General features: G+C 42.2%; 1 protein-coding gene across 1 annotated transcript in view; it reads left to right on the top strand.

The window, feature by feature from the left end:
• Positions 1-25,359, top strand: part of myo3a (myosin IIIA) — a 599,990-nt gene that overhangs the window by 393,221 nt on the left and 181,410 nt on the right. Inside the window, exon 22 of the mRNA XM_078535585.1 lies at positions 440-519. Coding sequence (XP_078391711.1) covers positions 440-519 — 80 coding nt within the window. The remainder of the gene's footprint in view (positions 1-439; positions 520-25,359) is intronic.

Genomic DNA, 25,359 nt, shown 5'->3' with positions numbered 1-25,359 from the left:
GGGATGGGGAGATTCAAATGACAGGTGACCGGAAGCTCATTGTCAAGTGTGTGGACTGAACAGAGGTGTTATGCAAAAGTGGTCACGCAATCTACATTCGGTTTCTCCAGTGTGGAGGAGACTGCATCAAGAACAGCTCCCTTTCTGGCTCACTCTTTTATCCTCCCACCACTCTTGCACTGCTCCCTTTCTGGCTCACTCTTGTTAAAAATCATGTGAGTCATCAGATGCTGATGTGATATGGAGTTTGCGTCCTGAAATGCATCCGACATTGGGTTCCTGACCCCCAGAACAACTCAGCACATTAACTCTTTCGCTCTCCACAGATGCTGCCTGACCTGTGGATTATTTCCAGCATTTTCTGTTTTTGTAACAAGTTAAATATCATTTTATTTTCTTCATGATTATCTTTTCATCCTATTATCTTATCTTTTCCTAGGAAACCTGTCTCATTCCAGGGGCAAAGGTGCAACAGTCCCCCGAGTTCGAACTCCTCAACGTTCTATGAACCATGGAAAGGTAGAAGCTAGAATAGTATTCCATGTAATGCTGAATGTGCTTTTCTGTTTTAACACTGATTGTCATTGCCCACAGTGCCTTCTACAACATCTGTTTTCTGTGAAATAACTGTGGTAGACTAGGTTTGACTGACTGAGGGTAAAGGTGGTGGTGAAACTCATGATTTAGCAAACTTGGCATGAAAGGAATGGAGTTTGAAATTGGGGAATTGCGGCATAATCAGTCCAAAGGTTGAGCTGGATACTGCATAGGCTTACAGGCCAAACCTGGAGGCTAAGGACAAGTGACCCAGGTTCCTGAGAGAAAATGGAAGGGGCCCTTTAAAGTCATGTTAGCCAACCTCAAATTGACTGGTGGTTCATGACCTCCTTCTGTCCCCCAATAATTCAATTACTGGCAATTATATAAGTAGATGACTTTCAAGGCAGGAATGACACGTGGATCTTTTCATGTAGAAATGTTGTTCTAGCAACAGCGGTTTAAACTGCTTAGGCTTAACTTTGGTGCTGACTTATTGCCACTGGATTTACACAATTTAATAGCGTACAAACCCCCTGGTATTTCGTCTAATTGCTCCTTCCATTTCACTAATGGTATGACAGGATTTTGGTGAGCTTGTTTGAGAGGTCAAGAATAATATTAATCATTATCAGAGGTCAGACAGTCTAAGTAAATTGATTTTATGGCATCTTTGCAGCCTATATACACCCCAGTGCAATTATTATCATTACCTCTGAAGGGTGGCATTGTTAATAAAATCTTCAGAATAAATAAAATTGTTTACACATTGCTGATGGAGGGGGCTTCTCAACAATCATTGTGGATTGGCTGTGATGAAGCACCCCTTCAAATTTTTAGCAATATCAAGGGCCATTAGCTCAAGCTACTTAATTATGATTCTGATGTGCTAAGGCCAGTGCATACTGTACATAAATGTACGATCATGGTAATTTAACGAAAATTGTTAACAAAACACTTCATTGTTCCCTGGTGCCTTGAGATGTACTTTGAAGTAATATAGACTGAAAACTGTTTTTAGTTGCTTGTATCTCACTGATTCAATAACTTCTCGAGGGTGCTCAAGCTTTGTCAGCAGAGTTGTGGGCCAGAATTTTGATGTCGGCATGCGGGGTGGGCCCGGCATGCCAACGCGTAAAATGACATGCGGTGATGCTGGGCATGCGTCCCGATGTCATTGCGCGTCATTTAGTTCTTTCGTTTGGCAGGCGTGCGCCGGAGGCAGCTGCGCACCCGCTGAACTGTCAAAGGCCTGTTAAGGCCATTGGGGAAGTAATTACGATAATTAACAGCACTGTCCATCCAACCTTAAGGTTGGCGGGCAGACAAAGAGCCCAAGCGGCCTTCATGTTTTTCAGGAAGCCTCAACCACGGGCGGGATAAGGTCTTCTGAAGGTTTAATAATATCAATAAATAAATTCTGATAAATTGACAAACATGTCCCAGCTCATGTGATACTGTCACATGAGGTGATATGTATAAATAATTTTTATCTTTCTTTATTTAAAAATTTCAATATGAACTTAATCTCCCTGAGGCAGCTCCGTGCCTCGGGGAGATTTCTGCATCCTTTCACGCGCATGCGTGAAAGAGCGCAGGCCCCAACTCTTCCTCCTGCCCCCGCCCGCACAGGTAGTGCTGAGCACTACCGGCCGTGCGTCACGCTGGGCAGGTCTTAATTTAATTGGCCCACGCATGCAAATGGCGGCGTGCAACTGATCACGGGCAGCGATGGGCTCCACACCTGCCCGCGCCCGCTCCCGACCGGCCCGCCCGACATTCAGAAAATTGCCTCCATGAAAAGGATCGGTAAAGGCTCCATTTCGTGCCGTGTTTCTGAAGGAAGTCAAATGATTATTTATATGTAATGTATTATTCAGTCTGTAGGAGATGTTGCCAGACAGCATGAAGTCTCTCTGTAAAGTTTAGACATGTTTGCAGCACTTAAATCTTGTTATAAAAACTGACAAAAGTCAAACTTAATTTGTGTTCGCACAGCGAGACAACCTGTTCAACTCTACCATGCTATGCAATACAAGCAACAGTCGGATATAGATTCTCATTTCCCCCTTCAGAGGAACATATGAACATACATACGAAAGTCTGAATTAGGAGCAGGAGTAGGCCGCTCAGCCCCTCAAACCTGCACTGCCATGCAATAAGATTATGGCTAATCTGATTGTAACCTCGACTCCACATTCCCGCCTACCCCTGGTAACCTTCCACCGTCTTGCTTATCAAGAATCTATCTAGCTCTGACTTAAAAATATTCAAAGACTCTGCTTCCACTGCCTTTTAAGGAAGAGTTCCAAAGACTCACAACACTCTGAGAGAAAAAAGTTTTCCTCATCTCTGTCTCAAATAAGTAACCCCTTATTTTTAAACAGTTGGCTCCTAGTTCTAGATTCTCCCAAAAGAGGAAACGTCCTCTCCACATCTACCCTATCAAGACCCCTCAGGATCTTAAGGATTTCAATCAGGTCGTCTTTTATTCTTCTAAACTCCAGTGGTTGCAAGCCTAGTCTGTCCAACCTTTCCTCATAAGACAACCCACTCATTCTCCCATGGTATTAGTCTAGTAGAACTTTTCTGAACTGTTTCTAACGCATTTACATCTTTCCTTGAATAAGGAGACCAAAACTGTACACAGTACTCCAGATATCGTCTCACCAGTGCCCTGAACAACTGAAGCATAACCTCCCTACTTTTGTATTCAATTCCCCTTGCAATAAACGATAACGTTCAATTGGCTTTCCTAATTACTTGCTGTATCTGCATACTAACCTTTTGTGATTCATGCACTAGTATCTCAGAGTATAGTCATTGAAGGCACCAAGCAGTCCTTCAGTTCTTCATGACAGTGAAGGAGGGAAATTGCCTCATGCCTCTATTATCTACCTAGTTGGTAGTTTCCTGCCCATTTGCTTGGGAGAACAAACAGAGGTCATGTGTAGAAAATAAGGAAACTACAAAACAATTAATAATATTTTGATCAAATTTTTTCCCCTGAACTATGACAAGAATTCCATCATTTATCAATATAATACTGTCTGGGATATTGTAGGCATAAGCATTGAAATGCAACTGTATGCATATCAGCGCATTCTCAATGTCCTCGAAATTGGTAGGCCAGTACAAGCTCGGTGCAGGGAAGGATCCCTACACTGCAACAGGTAGGCTCGAGGTATACCCAATATTCGGTCTCAAAGCTCATTAAATGAGAGTGGTGAACTGTATCACCAGACAACTCACAAGCAGACCACATTGGATTTCAGCGCAGCAAACCTCAAGGGAGGTGAATGGGACAGGCAGAACAATCAAGAGGGAGGAGGGGTGAGATAGAAAAGGAGAAGGGTGATTTGGAGAGGGAAGTAATTGGAAGGAAAGCACGATAGAGAGAGAAGGCCACAATCTGGCGAATCTAGGAAGTGATTGGGAGGAAGCCAAGCTGGAGCTGGCAACCATCTTCTGCACTGATCAAGCCCCGAGAAGCAGTCCTGCTCCACCTGGTTCCACGAGCAGGTAAATAATTTTTAGCAAACTTAGATTATTGGTGGCATCCTCCAGTAGTCCCATATAGGTCATAGGTATATAACGTCTTCCTGAACACAGGTGGCGTTTTTGGGGCAGACTTAATTTTGTTAAAGGGTCCTCAAACAGCTATTAGGTTCCTCGTTTGCATATGTAAGGGGCACAGCACCTTTTGCAACAACGTTCTCAGTTCCCTTTTTCTGCCTTTGCTAGAATGATGGTCACTTCCAATGCAAAATGTGAGAGTGCACACTGGCTGCCATATTAAATACTTTGGCATCTGTTCTATGCCGGTAAACTGGGCTCGGTATCTATCGATTTCTAGACCTGCATCTCTGCAAGAAACTCCTTTGCCCACTATTTTAACAGAGATGTTAAAAATTGAGGTTAATACATCAGCAGGACTGTTTTTAATGGCTTGCTTTCAGTCACTGTGAAATTAGTTGAGAGAAGCCCGCGATCCAGGTCACTGTGGGAAGCATCTCATGCTCGTGCTGCCAGATTACTTCCTCCCGAGCACATAGTCTAAAGGGGAGACAGGGAACAAAAATATAAATGGCCTGGCAAATGCAGCTTTCTGCTTGCCTTGAGGGCAACCTACATTTAGCCACAGCCAAATGGTATTTGCCTCCAATAAAGCTAAATAGAGGTCAGAAAAGATCATTGCATCTGCAATGCATCCGAGTGTTTATTTAGGGAAGTTGCCACGAAAAATGACCCACATCAGACAGCTATAGTCAAATCCCATTAAAAATCCACACAGAGCTTTAAAGTTCCAAAATGAACGAGAATCTGACTTGTTTGCAGCATGACATTTTTGTTCCTTTGCTGTAAAGTTATCATGTGGCACAAACACCAAGGATTCGGTAGCGATGTGAATGATTAAGTAGGGTGTTCTGTTAGGCAAAGCTTGAGATTGTAAAGGCCTTTGTTTCCTCATGAGCCACATAGTTTGTACTATGCAAGGCAGAAAGAAAGGTATCTGCAAATATTCTTTTGACTGAAAGCTTTTCTGACTGAGATGTTTGGCCATCACTTTAGCAGGATCTCACTAGCAAAATGTTTAGCCTATAATACAAGATTGCACAAGATAAATATAAATGAGAGAAGTCAATCAGCCCAAGTTAGCTTATCTATTTAAAAATAAACTTGCGTTCAGCTTATTACAGTATCAGACCAGGATCTTGAATGACTATTTTTGTCTTTCTCCGTTATCCTACCTAGGAGATTGTTTATAAGGCGATTGCTTTTTATAATAAGCAACTCCCCTGATCTCTATCCTAATTTTATCTTTCACCATTTGTCTTGCTGTCCTGACTTAGTTTGAAGCAGTAGCCTGGATTTACCTTTTCTTGATAACTTAATATCATGCATACCTCTATCTAAGGTCCTCTGTCAATCGCCTCTTTTCAAGGCCTCCAGTTCCTTCCCTCTTTCCTCTGAATTTATCTTCTGACACCAGGGATTAATTCTCTATATTTAGGGCCTAATAATTTCTTTTCAACATGTTTCAACTGAACTGTGCAATTTAAAAGGTGTCAAATGACAAAATAATTAATAACAACAATTTCAATTGATTTTCTTGCACTGAAAAATATTTAATAAAATCATTCTTTGAATTGAATTCAATTGAAGATTTACCGCAGAAGTGTGTGATGATTTTGAAGCGGAGATTTGAGTTATTCAGAAGCAAAGTTAAGGGGTTGAATTTTACAAGGGGACTTAGGAACCCAACATCACATAAGAAAGTCAGCGCTGTGCTTGCACTTGCCGGCAGTGGGACTTCCTTGGCAATTTTACTATAGGCAGCCTCCTTATTGCCCATCTGTGGGCCCACCATCCAATTAAGGATGGAGGGTAGGCTCCTGATGCTGCCAGTCCAATCAGAGGGGCGGGCACATCTGAAGTCTCAGCAGTGCCATCAGAATTGATGGTCAAGGTTGAGCAATGCAGGAGACTTGGGGCCTACTCCAGCTAATTATAGAAAGAAAAAGATGGAGCCCAGTGTCAGAGGGGAAACCTTCCAGGAAGGATATGATTGCACTGGAGAGGGTGCAGAGGAGATTTACCAGGATGTTGCCTGGGCTGGAGGGTCTGAGCTATGAGGAAAGATTGGATAGGCTGGGGTTGTTTTCCTTGGAGCAGCGAAGGATGAGAGGAGACCTGATAGAGGTGCACAAGATTATGAGGGGCATAGATAGGGTGGATAGGAAGGCACTTTTTCCATTAGTAGAGGGGTCAATAACCAGGGGCCATAGATGTAAGGTAGAGGGCTAAGAGGGAAGTTGAGGAGAAATTCTTTCACCCAGAGGGTGGTGGGAGTCTGGAACTCACTGCCTGAAAGGGTGGTTGAGTTAGAAACTCTCATAGCATTTAAGAGGTATTTAGATATTCATTTGTGTTGCTGTAGCCTCCAGGGCTATGGGCCAAGCATTGGAAAATGGGATTAATGTAGTTAGATCTTTGTTAACCGACGCGGACACGATGGGATGAATGGCCTCCTTCTATGCCATATATAAATGTCTAAGAGTCTAACTTGTTGGGGATGCGGAGCTTGCCTTCCCTTCTTGCAGCCCCCTCTTTGTTGCATTAAACCTTCACCCGCGGGTTTCCACAGGGAGGCCGCCTCCATTTAGTTGTTAGCCTCCCCGCGGTAGATGCAGCACCCTACCATTGGCAAAATGCTGATGATACAGTAAAATGGTCTTTAATTGCATCTTCAATTATGTAAATTGACCACCCCCCTCCTTGGGGCACACAGTCACTCAATGTCAAGTCCCAGACTAAATAAAATGCCCTGACAGCAGGACTGTGTCAGGCCTCCCCTGCCCACCCTGCCCCAGTGCCTTCCAGCCTGCCTCCCAGGGCCAGTAAAATCCTGGTCAATGTTTCAAGCCCGTGACCTTTCACCAGAAAATAGTGACCTGAAACATTAACTCTGTTTCTCTCTCCACATATACTGCCTGACCTGCTGAGTATTTCCAGCTTTTTTAAAATTTAAGATATTTTGCTTTTGTAAGAGTCTATTTAGCTTCGTTTTGTAAATTTCAATTGTCCCAGTGTCCACAGCCTTTTGAGAAAGCAAATTCCACATTCTACCCTCTCTGTGAAAAAATGCTTCACAATTTCATTCTTAAATGCCGTAGCTAATTTTAAGATTGTGTCCCCTTGTTTTGGAATCCTCATCAGATCAATTAGAGAACAATGTTTTCTATATCTACTCTACCAAATTCTTCAATCATTTTAAAGGCCTCAATCAAAACACCCCTCAATCTTTTAAACTCAAAGGAATACAAGCCAAGTTTATACAACTTGTCCTCATAATTTAACCCCCTAAACCCTGGTGATTCTGCATTGCACCCATTCCAAGTTCAGTGCATCATTTCTGAGGTTCAGTGCCCAAAGATGAACGCAGATGGGTCTGACAAAGCTCTGTACAACTGAAGTATAAGATCTTCCCCTTATTCAAGCCCCCTTGCGATTAAGACTAACTTCTGTTGGATCTTTTAATTACTTCCTCTAGTGCACTAGCTTTAGTAATTTGTTTACATGGGCACTTAATTCCCTTTGCTCCTTTGTGTAAGTGCCAGGGGCTTTGAGTTATAAAACCCTTTTACTCAAAATATCTAAATTCTGAATTCTTAATTTCTAACAAGGGATCCTCAGTTGTGTCTGACCTAACAAGATACAGATAATTAGTATTTATGAATCAAGTAGAATTTATTGAGCAAGATTTTACCTATTCTTAACAAAAAACAGTGAACAGTGGAAGTTTCTCAAAGCACAGGCAATGCCTTCTTCTGTTTTTGAAGTGATGTTATGTCGAACTGTGACTCAAAAGAATCATACCACAGAAGCCATGATAAAACTGAGCCAATGAAGACTTTGATTTTCCAACTTTTATCCCTACTTCTCATCCCTTATTTGGAAATAGTCCAAATTAATCCCTCCTATTGGCTTGGGGTGAGCGTCATCTGTGTCACCCCACCTCTGCAGCTAGAGTCATGTAGACTAAGATAAATGTCCATCCCTTATTCCCTGAACCTCCGGAGGTACATTCCATTGTAAACAAATGACACATCCTTGTAAATACAGAGCAGTTGTACAAACAATGTTACTCCACTTATTAATAACATAACCAAGCTTAAACTTTCACATCAATATATTTTAACTCAAGTCCCATGAATACTAAAGCCATTAAGAACAAATGTTAATAACACTTTCCACCATAATGTCAAGAAAGGTTTTCCTCTATTACAGATGTTCTGTCCTACAGATATGATTAATCAATTAAACCTAAGAATACGTGGCTGTGTTTAAATATAAGGTGTCATCCTAAGTTCGCTCTGCTGAGTTCAAACCTTTTGTTTATTCCTTTAAAGCTGACAAAGAAGTCCGCAATTGCACAATGTAACTAAAACAAATAGAATTAATTGAACCCAGACTTTTCAGTACCGGTAAAGTAATAAAATCCATTAACAATAGTTCCTCGCAAACAGCTGCCCTAACTCTATATTGTCTCACTAGCAGAAATTGAAACTGAGCTGTTTAAAAAGGTGGCTAAGGTAAAATCCATAACTGTTACTTCAGAGCAACAGAGAACTCTAAAAATAAGTATTATTATCAAAATCTTACATTTAAGTTACCTATCCTCACACTGTGTAGCAAAAGTCTACTTTATCTTTTTTGTATCTAACATGATTGATCTAACACTTCATCACATTGAACTCCATCGGTCACTTTTTTTCATTAATTAACTATGTCAGTATTCCTCATAGTTCTGTAACCTAACTTGGGGTGCTTTTTCTATATTAAAGATGCTATATAAGGGCGCATTGTTGCTTTATCATTATTTCTTTGCTCAGAAAACATCTTTTAAGGCAGTTTCATTGAGGTCAATGTCCCAAGATCTTTCAGCAAATGGATTGTTGTTCTTGCTCTATCTTCACCTTTACTTCTTCAGCTATGCTTTGAGTTAGCTCATGTGCCCTTGTTGCTGTCCCCAAACAAATCCTATTGAAGATGTGTCTGAGCTAGGCCTTAGGTAAGTAGAACTAGGGCACATTTACAAAGCATTGCTGAAAAAAGACACATGATGTCAAAGCTTTTTGTTTTGCACTCATCAGTGTTAATATCTTGCCAATTACATTGTTAAGGTTTCTTAATGCCATGTCAATTACATTCTTAAGGTGAAGAGAAACAGGTGATGGGTATTAATTGTTTTTGAGCACATATAAATAGGGAGTAGCTGGGGCACTGGGGTGTGTGGGAGGAGAGCTGTCGGATGAAACAAGTGAATAAACTCTCTCAATACAGAAAAGCTCTGTGTCTTTGTTTCAGCTTCAAAAACTGGTTTGGATCCAATTAACAATCAGGACAGACACAAGAGTGCCAAATTTCAAAGGGAATGACAATTTATACTGCATGAGAAAAGGGGTGCTGATTGGTTGTTAAGTTGGCTCTGATTGGTTGAGATGTTGCCATGCCATATGCACCAGGGACTATTGTGCCCCATGCTTTTGTTTATTCAAAAAAATGCAATGTCTGGACATATTACTTTTGTCTGCAGAGGTCATGTTGCTGCACATGAATATATGTAGCTTCAGGCAAGCTTAAGTGAGCTACATTGTAAGCCCAACTGATAATCTTAAATTGGTTGCTAGTGTAATTCTTAACACATTTGGGATTGCTGCCCAAATATCTGTGGCTTCCTTCAGCGGCCCATTAGTGAATAGGCTCACAATGTTGCATGGGCACGCAGACATGGTAATGCTGTTGATTTGCAAGTCACGTGTAGTCTTCACAAAAATAACGGATTCCTTCATCATGTATGTGGAATATTTATTCAAAGCTGGTTGTAGCAACTCACTCAATCATTTGACCAAATCATGTTGTGCAGAGCCAATCATAGATAAAATAGGGCATAATGGGGCATCATTTTTGTGTGTCTTGGGTCTGTACATATGTGGATGTAGTGAATTATGAGGACAAATCCTATCATATACACCTCAAGGCAGCTTGTTACTCTTACAAAAGTCTAACAAACATTTTTGTAACTTATTTTCAAGTAGGGCAGTGTGGTCGTGCTTGGCGACGGGTCCAATGGATAGGGATTTGGATCCATCATTAAGAATGATATGTGTTTCATCAATATAGTCATGCTATAGCTTATACTGCATGAGAAAAGGGGTGCTGATTGGTTGGCAAGTCGGCTCTGAATGATCAAGACATTGCCATGGTGAATGAACTAGGGAGCATTGTCCCCTATGCTTTTTTTATTCATAATGTCTGGGTATTTGTAAACCAATCATTGCACCTTTTCTCATGCAGTATAAATTGTTGTTCCCTTTGAAATTTGGCATCCTTGTGTCTGTCCTGATAAGTACGAGACAAAAATCTTCGACAGTATGTCTCTTTTTTGAGCAGTACTCACATTCTGCCAAGCGGCTATTTGTATTCCAGAAATAGAGGTACAACAAAGACCAAATTTGGGATATCAACAACATAGTTCAACTCACAGGCAAGTTAAGAAAAGGTAAGTTATAAATTGAATTTCTCTGACAGTCGGTTAGACCCAAGGCTGTGCTAGTGTTCATTTCCAAGCATATTGATAATGCTGAAGTGAGATACAATCCCACAATCGAGTAGGCGTTCATGAAGGATGAGATGGAACAAATTGGTTGTAGGATTACTAATCCATGCTATGTCATATATGCTGCGCTTGGTCTGAGGTACACAAATTTCTTTCATTTTTCGATTTCATCCATTTATGCCACTATATTGCCTCAATTGATGACCATACCATTAGCAATATCCGCTTCAAATACGCCTGCATTGTAAACTCACTCAAGTGGAAGCATTTCAACAATTAATGACAGCGCCAAACATATAATGAATCTGTCTGATCATGTACTCTCCAAAAGTGAGAGGTTTCTCCTTGTGCATGGCTTCAATTTTGGTGTTCCTACATCCCACATCAAACGGGAATGGTGTTTGTAGAGTTTGAACTCCTCTATTCTCAGCTATCCTGTCACTAACCAGTGACCAGTGAAAATGCTAAGTCCTTGAAAGTGTGCCTAGCTGATCTAGCATATGCATATTACAGGATGCCCAATGACTTGTCCGATTTTCACATGCAGTGTGAATGTCTTGTGGTGATGCAAAACCTCAAGGCCAACCCAGACATACATATTTGCAGGTCTGAAGAAGAGTCATACGGACTCGAAACGTTAACTCTATTTCTCTCTCCACAGATGCGGCCAGACCTGCTGAGTTATTTCAGCATTTTCTATTTTTATTTATTATACATATTTGCAAACCTGACAAATGAACTGGAATAGTCATCCTTAACAAGCACAGCTATATTGACAAAATGCACACCACTCTTAATGATGGATCCAAATTTATATCCATTGGACAGGCTGCCAAAATAACCACACAGCCCTGCTTGAAAGCAAGTTACAAAAACATTTATTAGACTTGAGTGAGAGTAATGAGCTGCCTTGTGGTGTATATGAATGGGTTCGTCCTCATGTGCTCGTTCAACATTGCAAACCTATGCACCACTGTGCTGCACAAGGAAGCCATAGACATTTGCGTCACACGACTATATCACAGCAATCCAGAACGCTGCCATTTTCTGAATCTGGTGCCATTGAACTAATGAACGTAAGCAACTCACACAGTTAAGTTCAGCTTTAACAACACCATGTATGCCCAAATAGATGGTGTTGCCATGAGATCCCCTCTAGATACAGCTTGCACTAACATTTTTGTTGGTTTCCACGAGAAACATGTTTTCAATGCAATGACCCCCAACCTCCTAACCCTTGTATATTTTCGATCGGTAGATGATCCGTTTGCTATATTTGAATCTGCAGCTGTATGTAGGAACTTGCTTACACACCTTAATGCGCTTCATCCCGTGCTCAAATTCACCCTTTGAAATGGAGGAATCTAACGAGCTTCCTTTCCTCGGTGTGCTGGTTGAGAAATCTGCTAATGTGTTTACTACTATCCACCACAAGCCTACCTTCATTGGTCAATAGATGCATTGGGATTTCTCTAGCTCCACATCCTACAAGATTTGCCTTATCAGCAATCTTATAAATAGGGCTGGAACCATTTATTCACTGTGCAAACTTGATGCTGAAATTGTGTACATAAAAGCTATCCTGCGGGATAATGGCCACATCAATCAGATTATTGCTCGCTGTGTATTGCACATACTCACACATGGGCCTGAGGCCACCACTTGCAGACTGAAAAGTGTACAGACTACCTCAGATTACCCTGGATGTATAAAGTATCTTTAAAATTTGAGCAACAGTTGAAGCTAGCTGTTACATGCTGTTACTATGCAGTGGCAACATGAGTGATGTTTTCCACTAACCTGAGGCTGCTGTCAGGCCAGAAAGACATTCTGCCTACCAGACTAATGTGGTCTATGAATTTCAATGCTGGTGTGATGCCAGGTACGTAGGCCATACGTCCCAACAAGTGGCGGATCGTATCAAGCAGAACAGCCCTTCAGCTGTTTTGCAATAGACAGAGTACTGACTATACTCAACCAACCCATGTGTGCAAAACTCAGAAAAATTTTCTGATGTTAGATGTAATTCCATGATTGGGTAGCATTTACTGAACAATTTTGAGTATGCTAAAAATTATGCTAACTACCAATTTAAGATTATTAGACAGGCTCGCAATTTGGCTCACTTACACTCGCTAGAAGCTACAAATATTCATATGCAGGAACTTGTTCTCTGCAGGCAAAATGCATATGTCCAGACATTGCATATTTTTTGAATAAACAAAAGGATGGAGGACCATGACCAATCAGAGCTGACAGGCCAAACAATCATCACTACTTTTCTCATACAGTATAAATTGTTGTTCCCTTTGAAATTTGACATTCTTGCATCTGTCCGGTTGAGTGCAAGGCAAAAAACCTACGACAGCATGTCTCTTTCTTCAGCAATACTCAAGTTCTGTACTACCAAGCAACTATTTACAAAGTACTTGGTAGATCTAGGACAATGGTCTATCTAGTTTCTCTTGCACATGTGCAGAAAGGAAAAAGAAGATATATTATAGTGATTGAAATCACATGCAAAATTAGTGCCATTGGAATTCTTGTGGTGTGTGCATACATTGCAATAGTGAGCAGGTGAGTGAGCAGATAAAGTGAGCACAGATAGGATGATAATTATATTCTTGCTAGGGGTGAGAGGGTTCTCAAGTTTCTTCTTATTGTCTTTCCCTCTCTAACGGAGAAAAATACCTATGATCTTTTGTGGACTATAGCCAATTACTCAAGGCATTAGAGAGAGTGCAGAAAAAACTCACAAGAATGGATCCAGGGATTAGGAACTTCAGTTACATAGATAAATTGGAGAAGTTGGCATGTTTTTCCTAGGAGAAGAGAAAGTTGAGAGGAGATTTGATAGACGTGTTCAAAATTATGAGGGGACTAAACAGAGTAGATTGCTCCCACTCATGGAAGGATCGAAAACAAGGGGGTGCAGATTTATGGTAATTGGCAAAAGAAGCAATGGAGATGTGAGGAGAAACTTTTTCACACAGCAAGTGGTTAAGATCTGGAATGCACTGCCCGAGAGTGTGGCGAAGAACCAGTGCAGATATGATGGGCCGAGTGGTCTCCTCCTTGTGCTATAACATTTCTGTGATTCCAGCCCTCAGATGCCAATTAAACTGCTGCTCTCTTCAAAACAATTGATGGGCCAGTAATTGTGTAGCCCTCCTATGTTTTTGTTGGTTATACCTTTTGCTACAAGGAGTGAAGTATAGATAGAAGTTTATTCTTGTACATATTAAGTCAAGGGGTTGCCAGTACAAGTGATCACACAGTTTTGTTTAAGCAGCTACATTGACTATTATCCAGTTGCAGATCGGTGGTTTTATAGACTAATTCCATGATCAAATGTTGTCAGTGGGGAGGCATGATTGCAGGAAGCACTAGTTGGTGAATGAGAGCTAAAGATTTGAGTGCAGCTTGAGAGTTTAGGAGTATGGAATTTGCTCCTACTTTCCTTTAGTCACTGTGTGTAAAAAAACACAAAATGAGTTTAAAATAGAGAACTCTGTAGTTTTCTGTAGGGGAGAATTTCCATTTGGTTCTCCTGATCTCCGACCATTTTTAGCTGATTACATCATTCCATCTGGGATTCTGCTGAAGTTACGGCTGTAGACCAGGTTGACATGGAAATTCCCCATGCCCGTCTTCATCATTTCCTGTTTTCTTTTCTTGTAGGTGGATGAATCTGTATATCACAGCTATTACTGCCTTTGTGAGGTAAACTCCTCTTTCAATCTTTCTCAGTCATTTACTTATTTCTGATTTCTAACTTTAAATGCATACATGTTAGCATAGTTTGTGCATCTTTCCTTAGACAGAACAATTTTATAGTTTGATGATGAAATAAAGCAGTTAGAAGCCAAACATTCCCATATTCCTATGCTAATGAAGGAGACAATTTTAGTGGAGAGGGTGGGGGGCAGGTGCAGGCAAGAACAAAAAGAGACAGGGGTATACATAAATAAATCTTTAAAGGTAGCAGCAAAGTTGGGAGGGTTGTTAAACAGCATATGGGATCATTGGCTTTATAAACAAAGGCATGGAGCATGAAAGCAAAGAAGTTATGCTAAACCTTCATAAATCAGGTTAGATCCCAGCTGGAGTATTGTGTATAATTTGGGCACCATACGTTAGGAAGGCCTTACAGAATGTGCGCAGAGGGCATTTACCAGAATGGAACCAGGGATGTGGGACTTCAATTACGTGGAGATTCTAGCAAAACTGAGATTGTTCTTCTTAGAGCAGAAAAGGTTAAGGGGAAATTTAATTGAGGTGTTCAATATTATGAAAGGCTTTGATGGAATAAATAAGAAGGAACGGTTTCAATGGCAGAAGGGTAGGTAACCTGAGGACACAGCTTTAGGATAATTGGCAAAAGAACCAGAGTTAAGGTAAGGAGATTTTTTCTTTTGAGAACCAAACCTTTCTGTCGTCGGGTTTCATCACTGGATATAGCCTGGAAAGTAGTGTTACATTTAACAGAGCAGCAATGGAATAAATTTCAGACCAAATGGAAATTAAGCTAGCTCTGAAGAGAGTCCTGAAAAGCTGTGGCATATGCAATTGTTATTTCTTAAATGTGTTTCTTCCTCAGAGATTGGAAATGTTGAAAACCCTGATGGTTTGATGGGATGTAAACCTTGAATATCTATGGAAGAAGTCAAAATTTGGGACTTGGAGAGAAAATGCACATTTTAAGCCTTGGTTACGTTCTACCCTAAATTCCACTAGAAATAAGATACACCCGCCCAAGCTAAGGTGCAGTCATGGAAATAATGGGTTAGCACAGGAGGACATCATGAGGATAATTTTGACTCCGGCTGATAGTATAAAATGCATGATATCAGCTCAGCTGCCTGTTAAACTTCTCTCCTAATTTTCATTGGAAATGAAAACAGCTAGATAAAGCCATAAAAAAGCTAATGATATTTCAGTCTTATAAACAGGGGCATAAAGTGGAAGATTAAGTATAATGAGAATTTTTTAGAAGACATCAGTTAGACCACAGATCAGCTACTCTGCAGGCAAGTAATATGTAACTGGACCAGAGTATACAAAAGCAAATAGTTACCATTCTAAAGTTATGTGTTCTATCTTTATGTTTATATCCCTATTTCCATATTTATAATGGAAACTCCTACAATTACCCTCTCTCACCAGCGAAAATGCTGTAGTGCCTTTCATTGGGGCTGGGCTTATTTACCACATGACAAGTTTTCTTCCACACTTACCGTTATAAATGTTGACATAGGATTTTGCAATGGAAGTATGTGAAGTATTTTTAATATATACTAGAGTTTCCTGCCAAACTTATTTGGGTAGCAAACAGAGCCCGGGAGAGAAATCATTTGCCCTGCTGCTTCTCCTGTTTCTGAGCCCTTTATTCCCTCACCTCCCCTGCCCTCCTCCACCATCCCTAATTCTGGTAAAATCTATATCAATTGCATTTCAAATAATAATGGCATTAAAAACAAGGGAAATTATTTTTCAACACAAAACTTTGCCCCAATACTTTATACTCAGTAAGCCCTTTATAAATAAGCCCTTGGTTACTCCAACACTCAGACATTTAGTGTAATCAGACAAGCTGAAACCACCTTTCATTTTATTTAAAAAAAGGTAAATAAACCTACAAGTCACTTTTAAAGGGAGAGCCTCTGTGCATTTGCCCCAGATGCCATCCAACACATTAACTAAAGCCGGTGAATGAATGGCACAGGGACCGATCCAGTCATCACACCCGCTTTGGCCTCCAACCTCCTCGGCTGCAGAGACTGGGAGGTGAGGGGGTTTTAGGATCGGATCAGCGGCGAGCGGTAAGTTTTTAAATGATGAAGGTTGGCGGTGCAGCAACATGTAGAGGGAAGGTGGAAGCCTCCAGCTCACCACCTCCTGCCTCTGCCTGACCACAGTACCTACCCGCCATCATGTCACTTGCTAATTTTAAAAATTTGCACGGTTTCCTTGGCCTCTCCTCGCCAACATACTCATGGATGTTAGCGACTTTACTGTGGTCTTTTGCAACCATCACCCCTCCACCCTCTCACTGCCTCCTCCGAGTTGGTACTTGTTAACAAGGGTCTCGCATCCCACCCTGGACTCACACTACCCAGCCGGAAATGATGTCCCTTGCACCTGCATGGACTCAGGTGGCCATTCGTCACAACACTTGCTGCAGACATGGTCGCTGTGGATCACACCGGCATCCGCCACCGCCCACATACTACAGCTGCAATGCATCGCCTGCCCAGCCATCGCAATTCTATTTAACTAATTAATTGGGATGTTAAATATTTAAAAGTGAATTTCTTAACTGTACTACTCAGCTGTAATAACGTCTCCTGACTTAAACCACTTGGCTAATCAAAAGAGACATGGAAGAGATACCCACCAATCACCTACCTGTTTTACTTTGACACCACACTTCAGCTCTGACAGGTAGAAACAGGTCATCCTCTTGCATTCTACTCTAGGTGCTGCTGACTGCCTGTCCCAGGGTCCTCCTGTTGCACTCTCCTCTAGATGCTGCTGACTGCCTGTCTCGGGTTCCACCTCTCGATCTCTCCTCTAGGTGCTGCTGACTGCCTGGCTTGGGGTCTTCCTCTCACACTCTCCCTTATGTGCTGATGACTACCAGTCCCAGGGTCCTCCTCTCACACTCTCCTCCATTCCTCAGGGAGCTTTCATTGTGTGCACCTGTGCGCATGCGCAAACTTCAGCGCTTGCACTCCTCCTGCCCCCACCCCAGCAGTGCTAAGTGCTACAGTGCGCCTTTCACACTGGCTGGCCATTATTTGGCCAGCCAGCATGAAATTGATGTCAGTGCCCAATGGTGAGCAGTGGTTGGCTTCATGACCACTCCTGGGCCCCCCACCGTGCCTGCCCAATGAAGGCAAAATTCTGCCCAATATTGCTTATAATTTCCTGATTTACCCAGACTACTAATTATAGGCTGTAAATGTACTTTTTTACTGAACTGATGATTAAGCATAGGACACGAGTAGGCCATTTAGACTCTTTAGCCTATCCTGTCATTCAGTGAGAGCATGGCTGATTTGTGACCTAATTCCAGATAACTGCTTTTTCCCCATATCTCTTAGTATCCTTGGAAAGCAAAAATCGATCAATCTCAGATTAAAAATTTACTATTGATCTGGTATTTCCACCATTTGCAGAAGAGAATTCCAAATAGCTACTGCCCTTTATTTGTAGAAGTGTTTTCTAATTTCAATCCTGAAAAGCCTGACTCCAATTTTTGGACAATGCCTCTAGTCCATGACTATCCAACCAGCAACAAATAATTTCTCTCTAACTACCCTATCTGTTCCCCTTAATATCTTGAATGCTTTGATTGAATCAACGCTTAACCTTATAAATACAACCCTAGTTTGTGCAATCTCTTCTTGTGATTGAACCTTCTGTTCCAGGTATCATTCTGGTAAATCTGTGCTGCAGTCCCTCCAAAACCAATATATCCTTACAAGGGTGTGATGTCCAGAACTGCACATAGTAATCGAGGTGTGCTCTAACCAGGGCTTTGTATTACTGATGCATGACTTTTACCCCCTTCTATTCTATTCCCCTAGATATAAAGGCAGGGATTCCATTAAGCTTGTTGGATTGCTGTACCTGTTCGTGACATTGTAATGAATTATGTAATGAACACCTAAGTCTGTTTGGACCCCTGCAGTTTTTAGCTTTTCAACATTTAGAAAGTACTCTGTTCTATCCTCTTCAGGTTCAAAGTGGATGACATCACATTTGCCTACATTGGAACCTACTTGCCACAGTTTGGCCTATTTATTTAATCTGTCAATGTTTAATCATAATTTTATGCTTCCACCTATATTACTTAAAGCGCTGCCTAACTATGTATCATTGACAAATGTGAAGATATGACTTTCTATTGCATCATTTAGTCATTCGTAAATATGGCGATTAGTTGAGGCCCAAATACAGATCTTTGCTAGGCACCACTAGTCACATCCTGCCAAGTAGAGTATATGCACTTTCGCCCTACTCCCTGTCTCCTGCTGCTCAACCAATTTCCTAACCAGGCCAGTAACATGCCTTTAATTCTATGGGTTTCAACTTTAGCTACCAGGCTCTTAAAGAGGTACTTCATCAAATGCCTCCTGGAGGTCAATATAAATAGTATCCATAGACATGCCCTTGTCCACTACTTTAGTCATCCCTTCAGAAACTTCAACCAGGTTCAGCAGGCATGACCTATCCTTTACACATCCATGCTGGCTCTCTCACACCAGCTGAAAATTTGCAAGGTGTCAAGTCATCATTTCTTTAATAATGATATGATCCCCATTGAGACTGATAACTTCTAAAAAGATATTTGAATTTCCGCTCACTGACTTAAAGGAATTGCATAACAAGATTTCAAGTTCTAAGACTTATACTGTAACTAATAAACCTAAAGCAACATTAACTAAACATAACCGAGTAAACAACTAATACTCCGAATTAGAGAAAATATATCCGTTATTAATGTTTTAACATGACTGATAACCCCACACTGCATACATATGCACTCTCTCCTAATGATTACAGTCTTTATAGGAAATAATCCACAGCCACTCCCAGATTCCAATGGGTTCACATCTCCGTTTCATCAAGTCGTAACATCGAGTGACCATCAAAAGGTGCTTCCTTCAGAGAATTTCCAAACTATCTACCAGCAGTAAGGCCCACTTTCAGAGTCTTTAGACTGCCAAGAATGCATCTTTTTGATCAGAGACCAGCTACCCTCCTACATTCTGGCTGGTAGTTCAACACGAGGACTTGCAGTCTTCTTCACGCTGTTGCCCATACCAGCTGCAGCCCTTTGTCTCTGTGAGACCTCCCTCCCTCTCTCTCTCTCTGTCCAAAAACTCAGAGACTAAAAGACTGTCCACAGTTAGCCCTGCTGCTCCTGCCTTTGTTTTCTGGTGTGAACATTTTGCACCCTGCTTCCAGTAAGCCTCAACCTGCTCTCCTGTGTCCCCATGGTAACCAAACCATCCAGACTTCTTGTCAGGCTGAATAAGCAGATAATATGACCCTCTTCATTCCTCCATTTTACCTTAAAGAGACAATGCAAAACATAATCATCTTATAAAACCTCATGTTCACAACAATTCTGGAGTCTAGCAATTTCCTGACAAGAGATGTCAAGCTAACTGATCAGTAGTTGCCTGGTTCAACTCTCTCACCTTTCTTAAATGGTGGTGTGACATGCACAATTTTCCAATTTATAGGAACAGTTCCCAAATTGAGAGAAATTTGGAAGATTATAGTTTGGGCACCTGCAATGTTCTCACCTACTTTCTTTAAAACACTGGGGCGCTGGATTTTGTCTCTCTTTCGTGTCATTATTTTCTTCATTACTGTTATTTTGTTAATTTTATTAAATTCTGGTTAGTCCTTGCCCCTATTTATTTTCCTTGAGAGTTCCAGCATGTTGCCCTCTTCCTCTACTGTTAATACAGACAAATTCATTCATGTCTTTGTTATCCCTAGACTTGACTATTCCAACACACTCATGGCTGGCCTCCCACTTTCTACCCTCCATAAACTTGAGGTCATCCAAAACTCTGTTGCCCATTTCCTAACTCACAGCAAGTCCCTTTCACCTATCACCTCAACGCTCCTAGGCCCAGATTTTCGTCCTTGGGTCTGGTTCACTGAGTTGGGAGATTTCCCAACTTGTCGAACCCGACCTTTAAAAATAGCCGCTCACAGGTGGGATTTTCAATGGGGGCGGGAGGGCTGAAACAGAAGTCGGGGTGGGAAACCCTGGAATAAATCCACAGGCTGCCGGGCATAAAGGCAGGCTGGATGCAAGGCCTGCCTCTGTGCCCCAATGCTGTGTTAAAATAAATAAAAAATAATAATAAAATGAAAAAATCCCTCCAGCCCTCACCCCTCACACACTCCCTATGCCTCACCATGCCAACCTATACCCCATCCAACTCCCATAACCTCACACCCCTTACCTACTCTCTACCCACCCCCCATGGCCTCTCACAAACCGATGCCAACTTAGTGCCCCTCTACCCATACCCCATGGTCCTCACACTCTGTGTTGACTTAATGCCCCTCTACCCACCCCCATTCTCCTACACCCTCTATGCTAAGGTAATGCCCCTCTATACACTCCCATTGCCCCCACACTCCCTATGCCAAAGTAATGCCCCTTACCCACCCTCATCGTCCCCTACTCTTGTGCCAACTTAATGCCCCTCTATCCACACCATTGCCCCATATACCAACTTAGTGCCAACTCATGCCAACCCATGCCCATTCCACCACTATTTGCCCTTACCCCCTCCATGTCAACTCACCTAGTATTGTTGGACAGTTGCCTGACAGATTTGGCACTTCCTGGATAACCTTTACAGGCTTGACACTTCCTGGACAGATTTGACAGCTGGACAGCTCCTTAATATTTCCTGGGCAGCTGGACACTTCTTGACAGCTGGACAGTTCCTGGATATTCCCTTGACAGTTGGACAGCTCCTTAACTTTTCCTTGATAGTTGGACATTTCCTTGACAGCTGGACAGTTCCCGGACAGCTGGACACCTCTTTTATGGCTTGACAGTTCCAATGAGTTTGTGGGTAAAAAGTGCATAGTCATGTTCACTTTTAACAATCCTAAAGAGTGCCTTACCTTTCCCCGGAACCCGATCCAAAGGGGTACCTTGCCTCTCCAAAGGGGCATGCTGGCTATCAATAAGAATCCACTAAATTCTAAGCTGCAGTCTGGATTCCACACTCCTGTTCTTCTAAAATCCCACTTCAGTGGTGGGAGTTGGTGATTTAAATTGCCAGCTGTCTCTGCAAATTGCACATGTGCAAACAAAGCCATACACCAGTCCTTTTCCACAACGATGGGAAATGCCAGGTTTGGGTGTGGGACTTAGGATTTTTTGGCCATTTACAGGATTTGCCGGGCCCTACATTGGCTCCCAGTAAGCAATGCCTCAATTTTAAAATCCTCACCCTTTTTTTCAAATCCATCCATGGCCTTGCCTTCCCCCATCCCTGTAATCTCCTGGAGCACCATAAATCTCTGAGGTATCTATGCTCATTCTGACCACTTGAGCATCCCCGATTTTAATTGCTCCACCATGGGTGGCCATGCTTCAACTGCCTAGGCCCCAAGCTCTGGAATTCCCTCCATACACTGCTCCAACTCACTACCTCTCTTTCTTACATTAAGGTACTTTATCTCACTTGGGTTCCCCCTTCACTGTAGACTATCGGTCGCACCAATCCAGTTCTGAACTGCAACTCTCTACTAGTTGTGACTGAAGTCTGGAGCAAACTGTCTAGGTACTTTTCCCTCTCCTTTATGTGTCATACTGTCTCCAACTCACACTCCAGCCCAAGGCAGAGATGTCTCCTCCAGATGTGTTCTGGCTGGACAGTTTCACTGCTTTCAGACTCCAATATACAACAGTCCAGGGACACAATCTGCTCTGCCATATCTTAGTCAATATTATTTATTTTTTATCTACTTTTTATGGTTTTTCTTTTCTTTTTCTACACACTAACTTACATTAAACACTAAGCTACTAGACACAATTGCACTGAATGGCCCACTTGCACCAAATTCTCAACTTTTGCACCCTCTTCTCCAATCATGCTGTTCTGCAATCACACTGTACAACAATCGCCTGTCCTGCAGTCACTTTGTTCTGCAACCACTCTGTTCTGCCATCGCCCTGTTCTGCCATCACTCTGTTCTGCCATCACTCTGTTTTGCTATCAGTGTGTTCTGCCATCACTCTGTTTTGCTATCACTGTGTTCTGCCATCACTCTGTTCTGCGAACACTCTGTTCTGCCATCGCTCTGTTCTGCCATCGCTCTGTTCTGCCATCACTCTGTTCTGCGATCACTCTGTTTTGCAACTGCTCTGTTCTGCCATCACTCTGTTCTGCGAACACTTTGTTCTGCGATTGCTCTGTTCTGCCATCGCTCTTTTCTGCCATCGCTCTTTTCTGCCATCGCTCTGTTCTGCGATCACTCTGTTTTGCCATCACTCTGTTCTGCCATCGCTCTGTTCTGCCATCACTCTGTTTTGCCATCACTCTGTTCTGCCATCGCTCTGTTCTGCCATCACTCTATTCTGCCATCACTCTGTTCTGCCATCACTCTGTTCTGCCATCACTCTGTTCTGCCATCACTCTGTTTTGCTATCACTCTGTTCTGCCATCACTCTGTTCTGCAACTGCTCTGTTCTTCCATCACTCTGTTCTGCGATCGTTCTCTTCTGCCATCGCTCTGTTCTGCCATCGCTCTGTTCTGCCATCGCTCTGTCCTGCGATCACTCTGTACTGCGATCACTCTGTTCTGCCATCGCTCTCTTCTGCCATCGCTCTGTTCTGCGATCGTTCTCTTCTGCCATCGCTCTGTTCTGCCATCGGTCTGTTCTGCCATCGCTCTGTCCTGAGATCACTCTGTACTACGATCACTCTGTTTTGCCATCACTCTCTTCTGCCATCACTCTGTTCTGCCATCACTCTGTTCTGCCATCACTCTGTTCTGCCATCGCTCTGTTTTGCGATCGCTCTGTTCTGCCATCGCCCTGTCCTGCGATCACTCTGTTCTGCCATCGCTCTGTTCTGCCATCGCCCTGTCCTGCGATCGCTCTGTTCTGCCATCGCTCTGTTCTGCGATCGCTCTGTTCTGCCATCACTCTGTTCTGCCATCGCTCTGTTCTGCCATCGCTCTGTTCTGCCATCGCTCTGTTCTGCCATCGCTCTGTTCTGCGAACACTCTGTTCTGCCATCGCTCTGTTCTGCCATCGCTCTGTTCTGCCATCGCTCTGTTCTGCCATCACTGTGTTCTGCCATCACTGTGTTCTGCCATCACTCTGTTCTGCAATCACTCTGTTCTGCCACCACTCTGTTCTGCGATCGCTCTGTTCTGCCATCGCTCTATTCTGCCATCACTGTGTTCTGCCATCACTGTGTTCTGCCATCACTCTGTTCTGCCATCGCTCTGTTCTGCCATCACTCTGTTCTGCGATCACTCTGTTCTGCGATCACTCTGCTCTGCCATCACTCTGCTCTGCCATCACCCTGCTCTGCCATCACTCTTCTGTTCAGTCTGTTGAAAACTCTGTTCTCTTCTGTGTGTCAGTCAATATTGCCTACTTTTGTGCACTTTTTTGAGTCACACCCAAGTTCCAATGCTGACTTCCTGCTCACAGTAAATAACATCTATCCAAGCAATCAGTTACAGCTGATTGACAGCTGCCACTGGCAAGTGGTTTCTAAGTGCTGAGTAACTTGAAGTTTCTTTTACAGTTTTTAAGTTCTCAGTTAAATTTAAAAATTAAAGCTAAAACTAAACAGTTAGACTAACTTTCAGTTAGACACTACCCACCCAATACTATTGACCAGAGAGTCCCAATTGGATCAAATTCTCAACTTTTGCATTCAGTTTACAATGCACTGCATCCTATGATCACTCTTTGCCAACCACTCTCAAACCAAATTAAATCAAGTCACTCAACGATGGAAGAGAATAGAAGGCAAAGGAACTTACTTTTTACTGGCAGATATAAGCATCCTGAAGCCTGAATCACAGACATTACCTGATTTATAACCAAACTTTTTATACACTTGCTGGAAATCTATATGGAAAAATCCAGTGATACCACTTTTCCTAGTGGAAGCTGATCATGGCAAAACTTCTGCCCAATGAATCAAACATACTGATTTGTGTCCAAAATTCTCGTCTGGCCACAATTTATATCTTCATAGTGAATACTACCCATGATGTGGATGGAGCTTGAGGAATTATGGAGTCCTGATGCAACAGCCTCCTGTGGTGTTAGGAAAAAAAGCATTATCAACTTTCAAACTAAAATGTCTGAAGAGTTTCGAAGTTCAGCACAATTAAGCCAAATGGAGTAACAGCTACACAACAACAACAGAGGCCCTGATGTGAATGCAATAAGGTCTATCCTGCTTATGATTCTGGGCCATGCTCCCCTTAGCAAATTGCCACAAGAGTAAACACTCCCCAGTACGGTATGGATTCAAATGAGAAAGAATTTGTCAAACCTGAAGGGAACTGAAGGTAAGGCAACCGAGGCAAATATATGGGCTACGATTACATATTATGAACAGTTTCTCTCAACCTCTTGCACATGTACATTTGCCTTGTGCAAAGCATTCAGACAATCTAACAGTTCTTTCAATGCATGAGCATACAACTACAGGACACAAACCATAAATTGCCAGTCTTGCTGTTGTCACATTCGTGCCTTAAATTTACAACAAAAAGCTTTGAAACACACTGGAAGCAAGATGGCTACATCTGTGTCATAGTTCAAACTTATAATATTCTCTGGTTACAGGCCACAAAATCTTACAACACTAGAGAATATATTGGCACAAGCGGAGGGTCCACTGGATCTCATTTGCTGTGAGCGCATAGAGTGAATGGAGCAAGGTGAAGCTGGAAGCCTGTCCCATCTGAAAGCTAATCCTGTCCTTCTTTTACTATGTCCTTCACACTTTACTTGATCGCTGTCAAGCACAATAGTATGCCACACAGTACAGTGCCCCAGTTGATGGGGTGGATTGCATGAAATAAGCTAACATTTCGTTCTCTTCCTCTTCTATTTCTCTAGACATGTCACCAGGAAAAACAACAACTCCTAATACCACTCACGAAGTCAG

The sequence above is a fragment of the Cetorhinus maximus genome, chromosome 3 (genome assembly GCF_964194155.1).
Source record: "Cetorhinus maximus chromosome 3, sCetMax3.hap1.1, whole genome shotgun sequence".
Classification (NCBI taxonomy): domain Eukaryota; kingdom Metazoa; phylum Chordata; class Chondrichthyes; order Lamniformes; family Cetorhinidae; genus Cetorhinus; species Cetorhinus maximus.
This window is presented reverse-complemented; position numbering and strand designations above follow the sequence as displayed.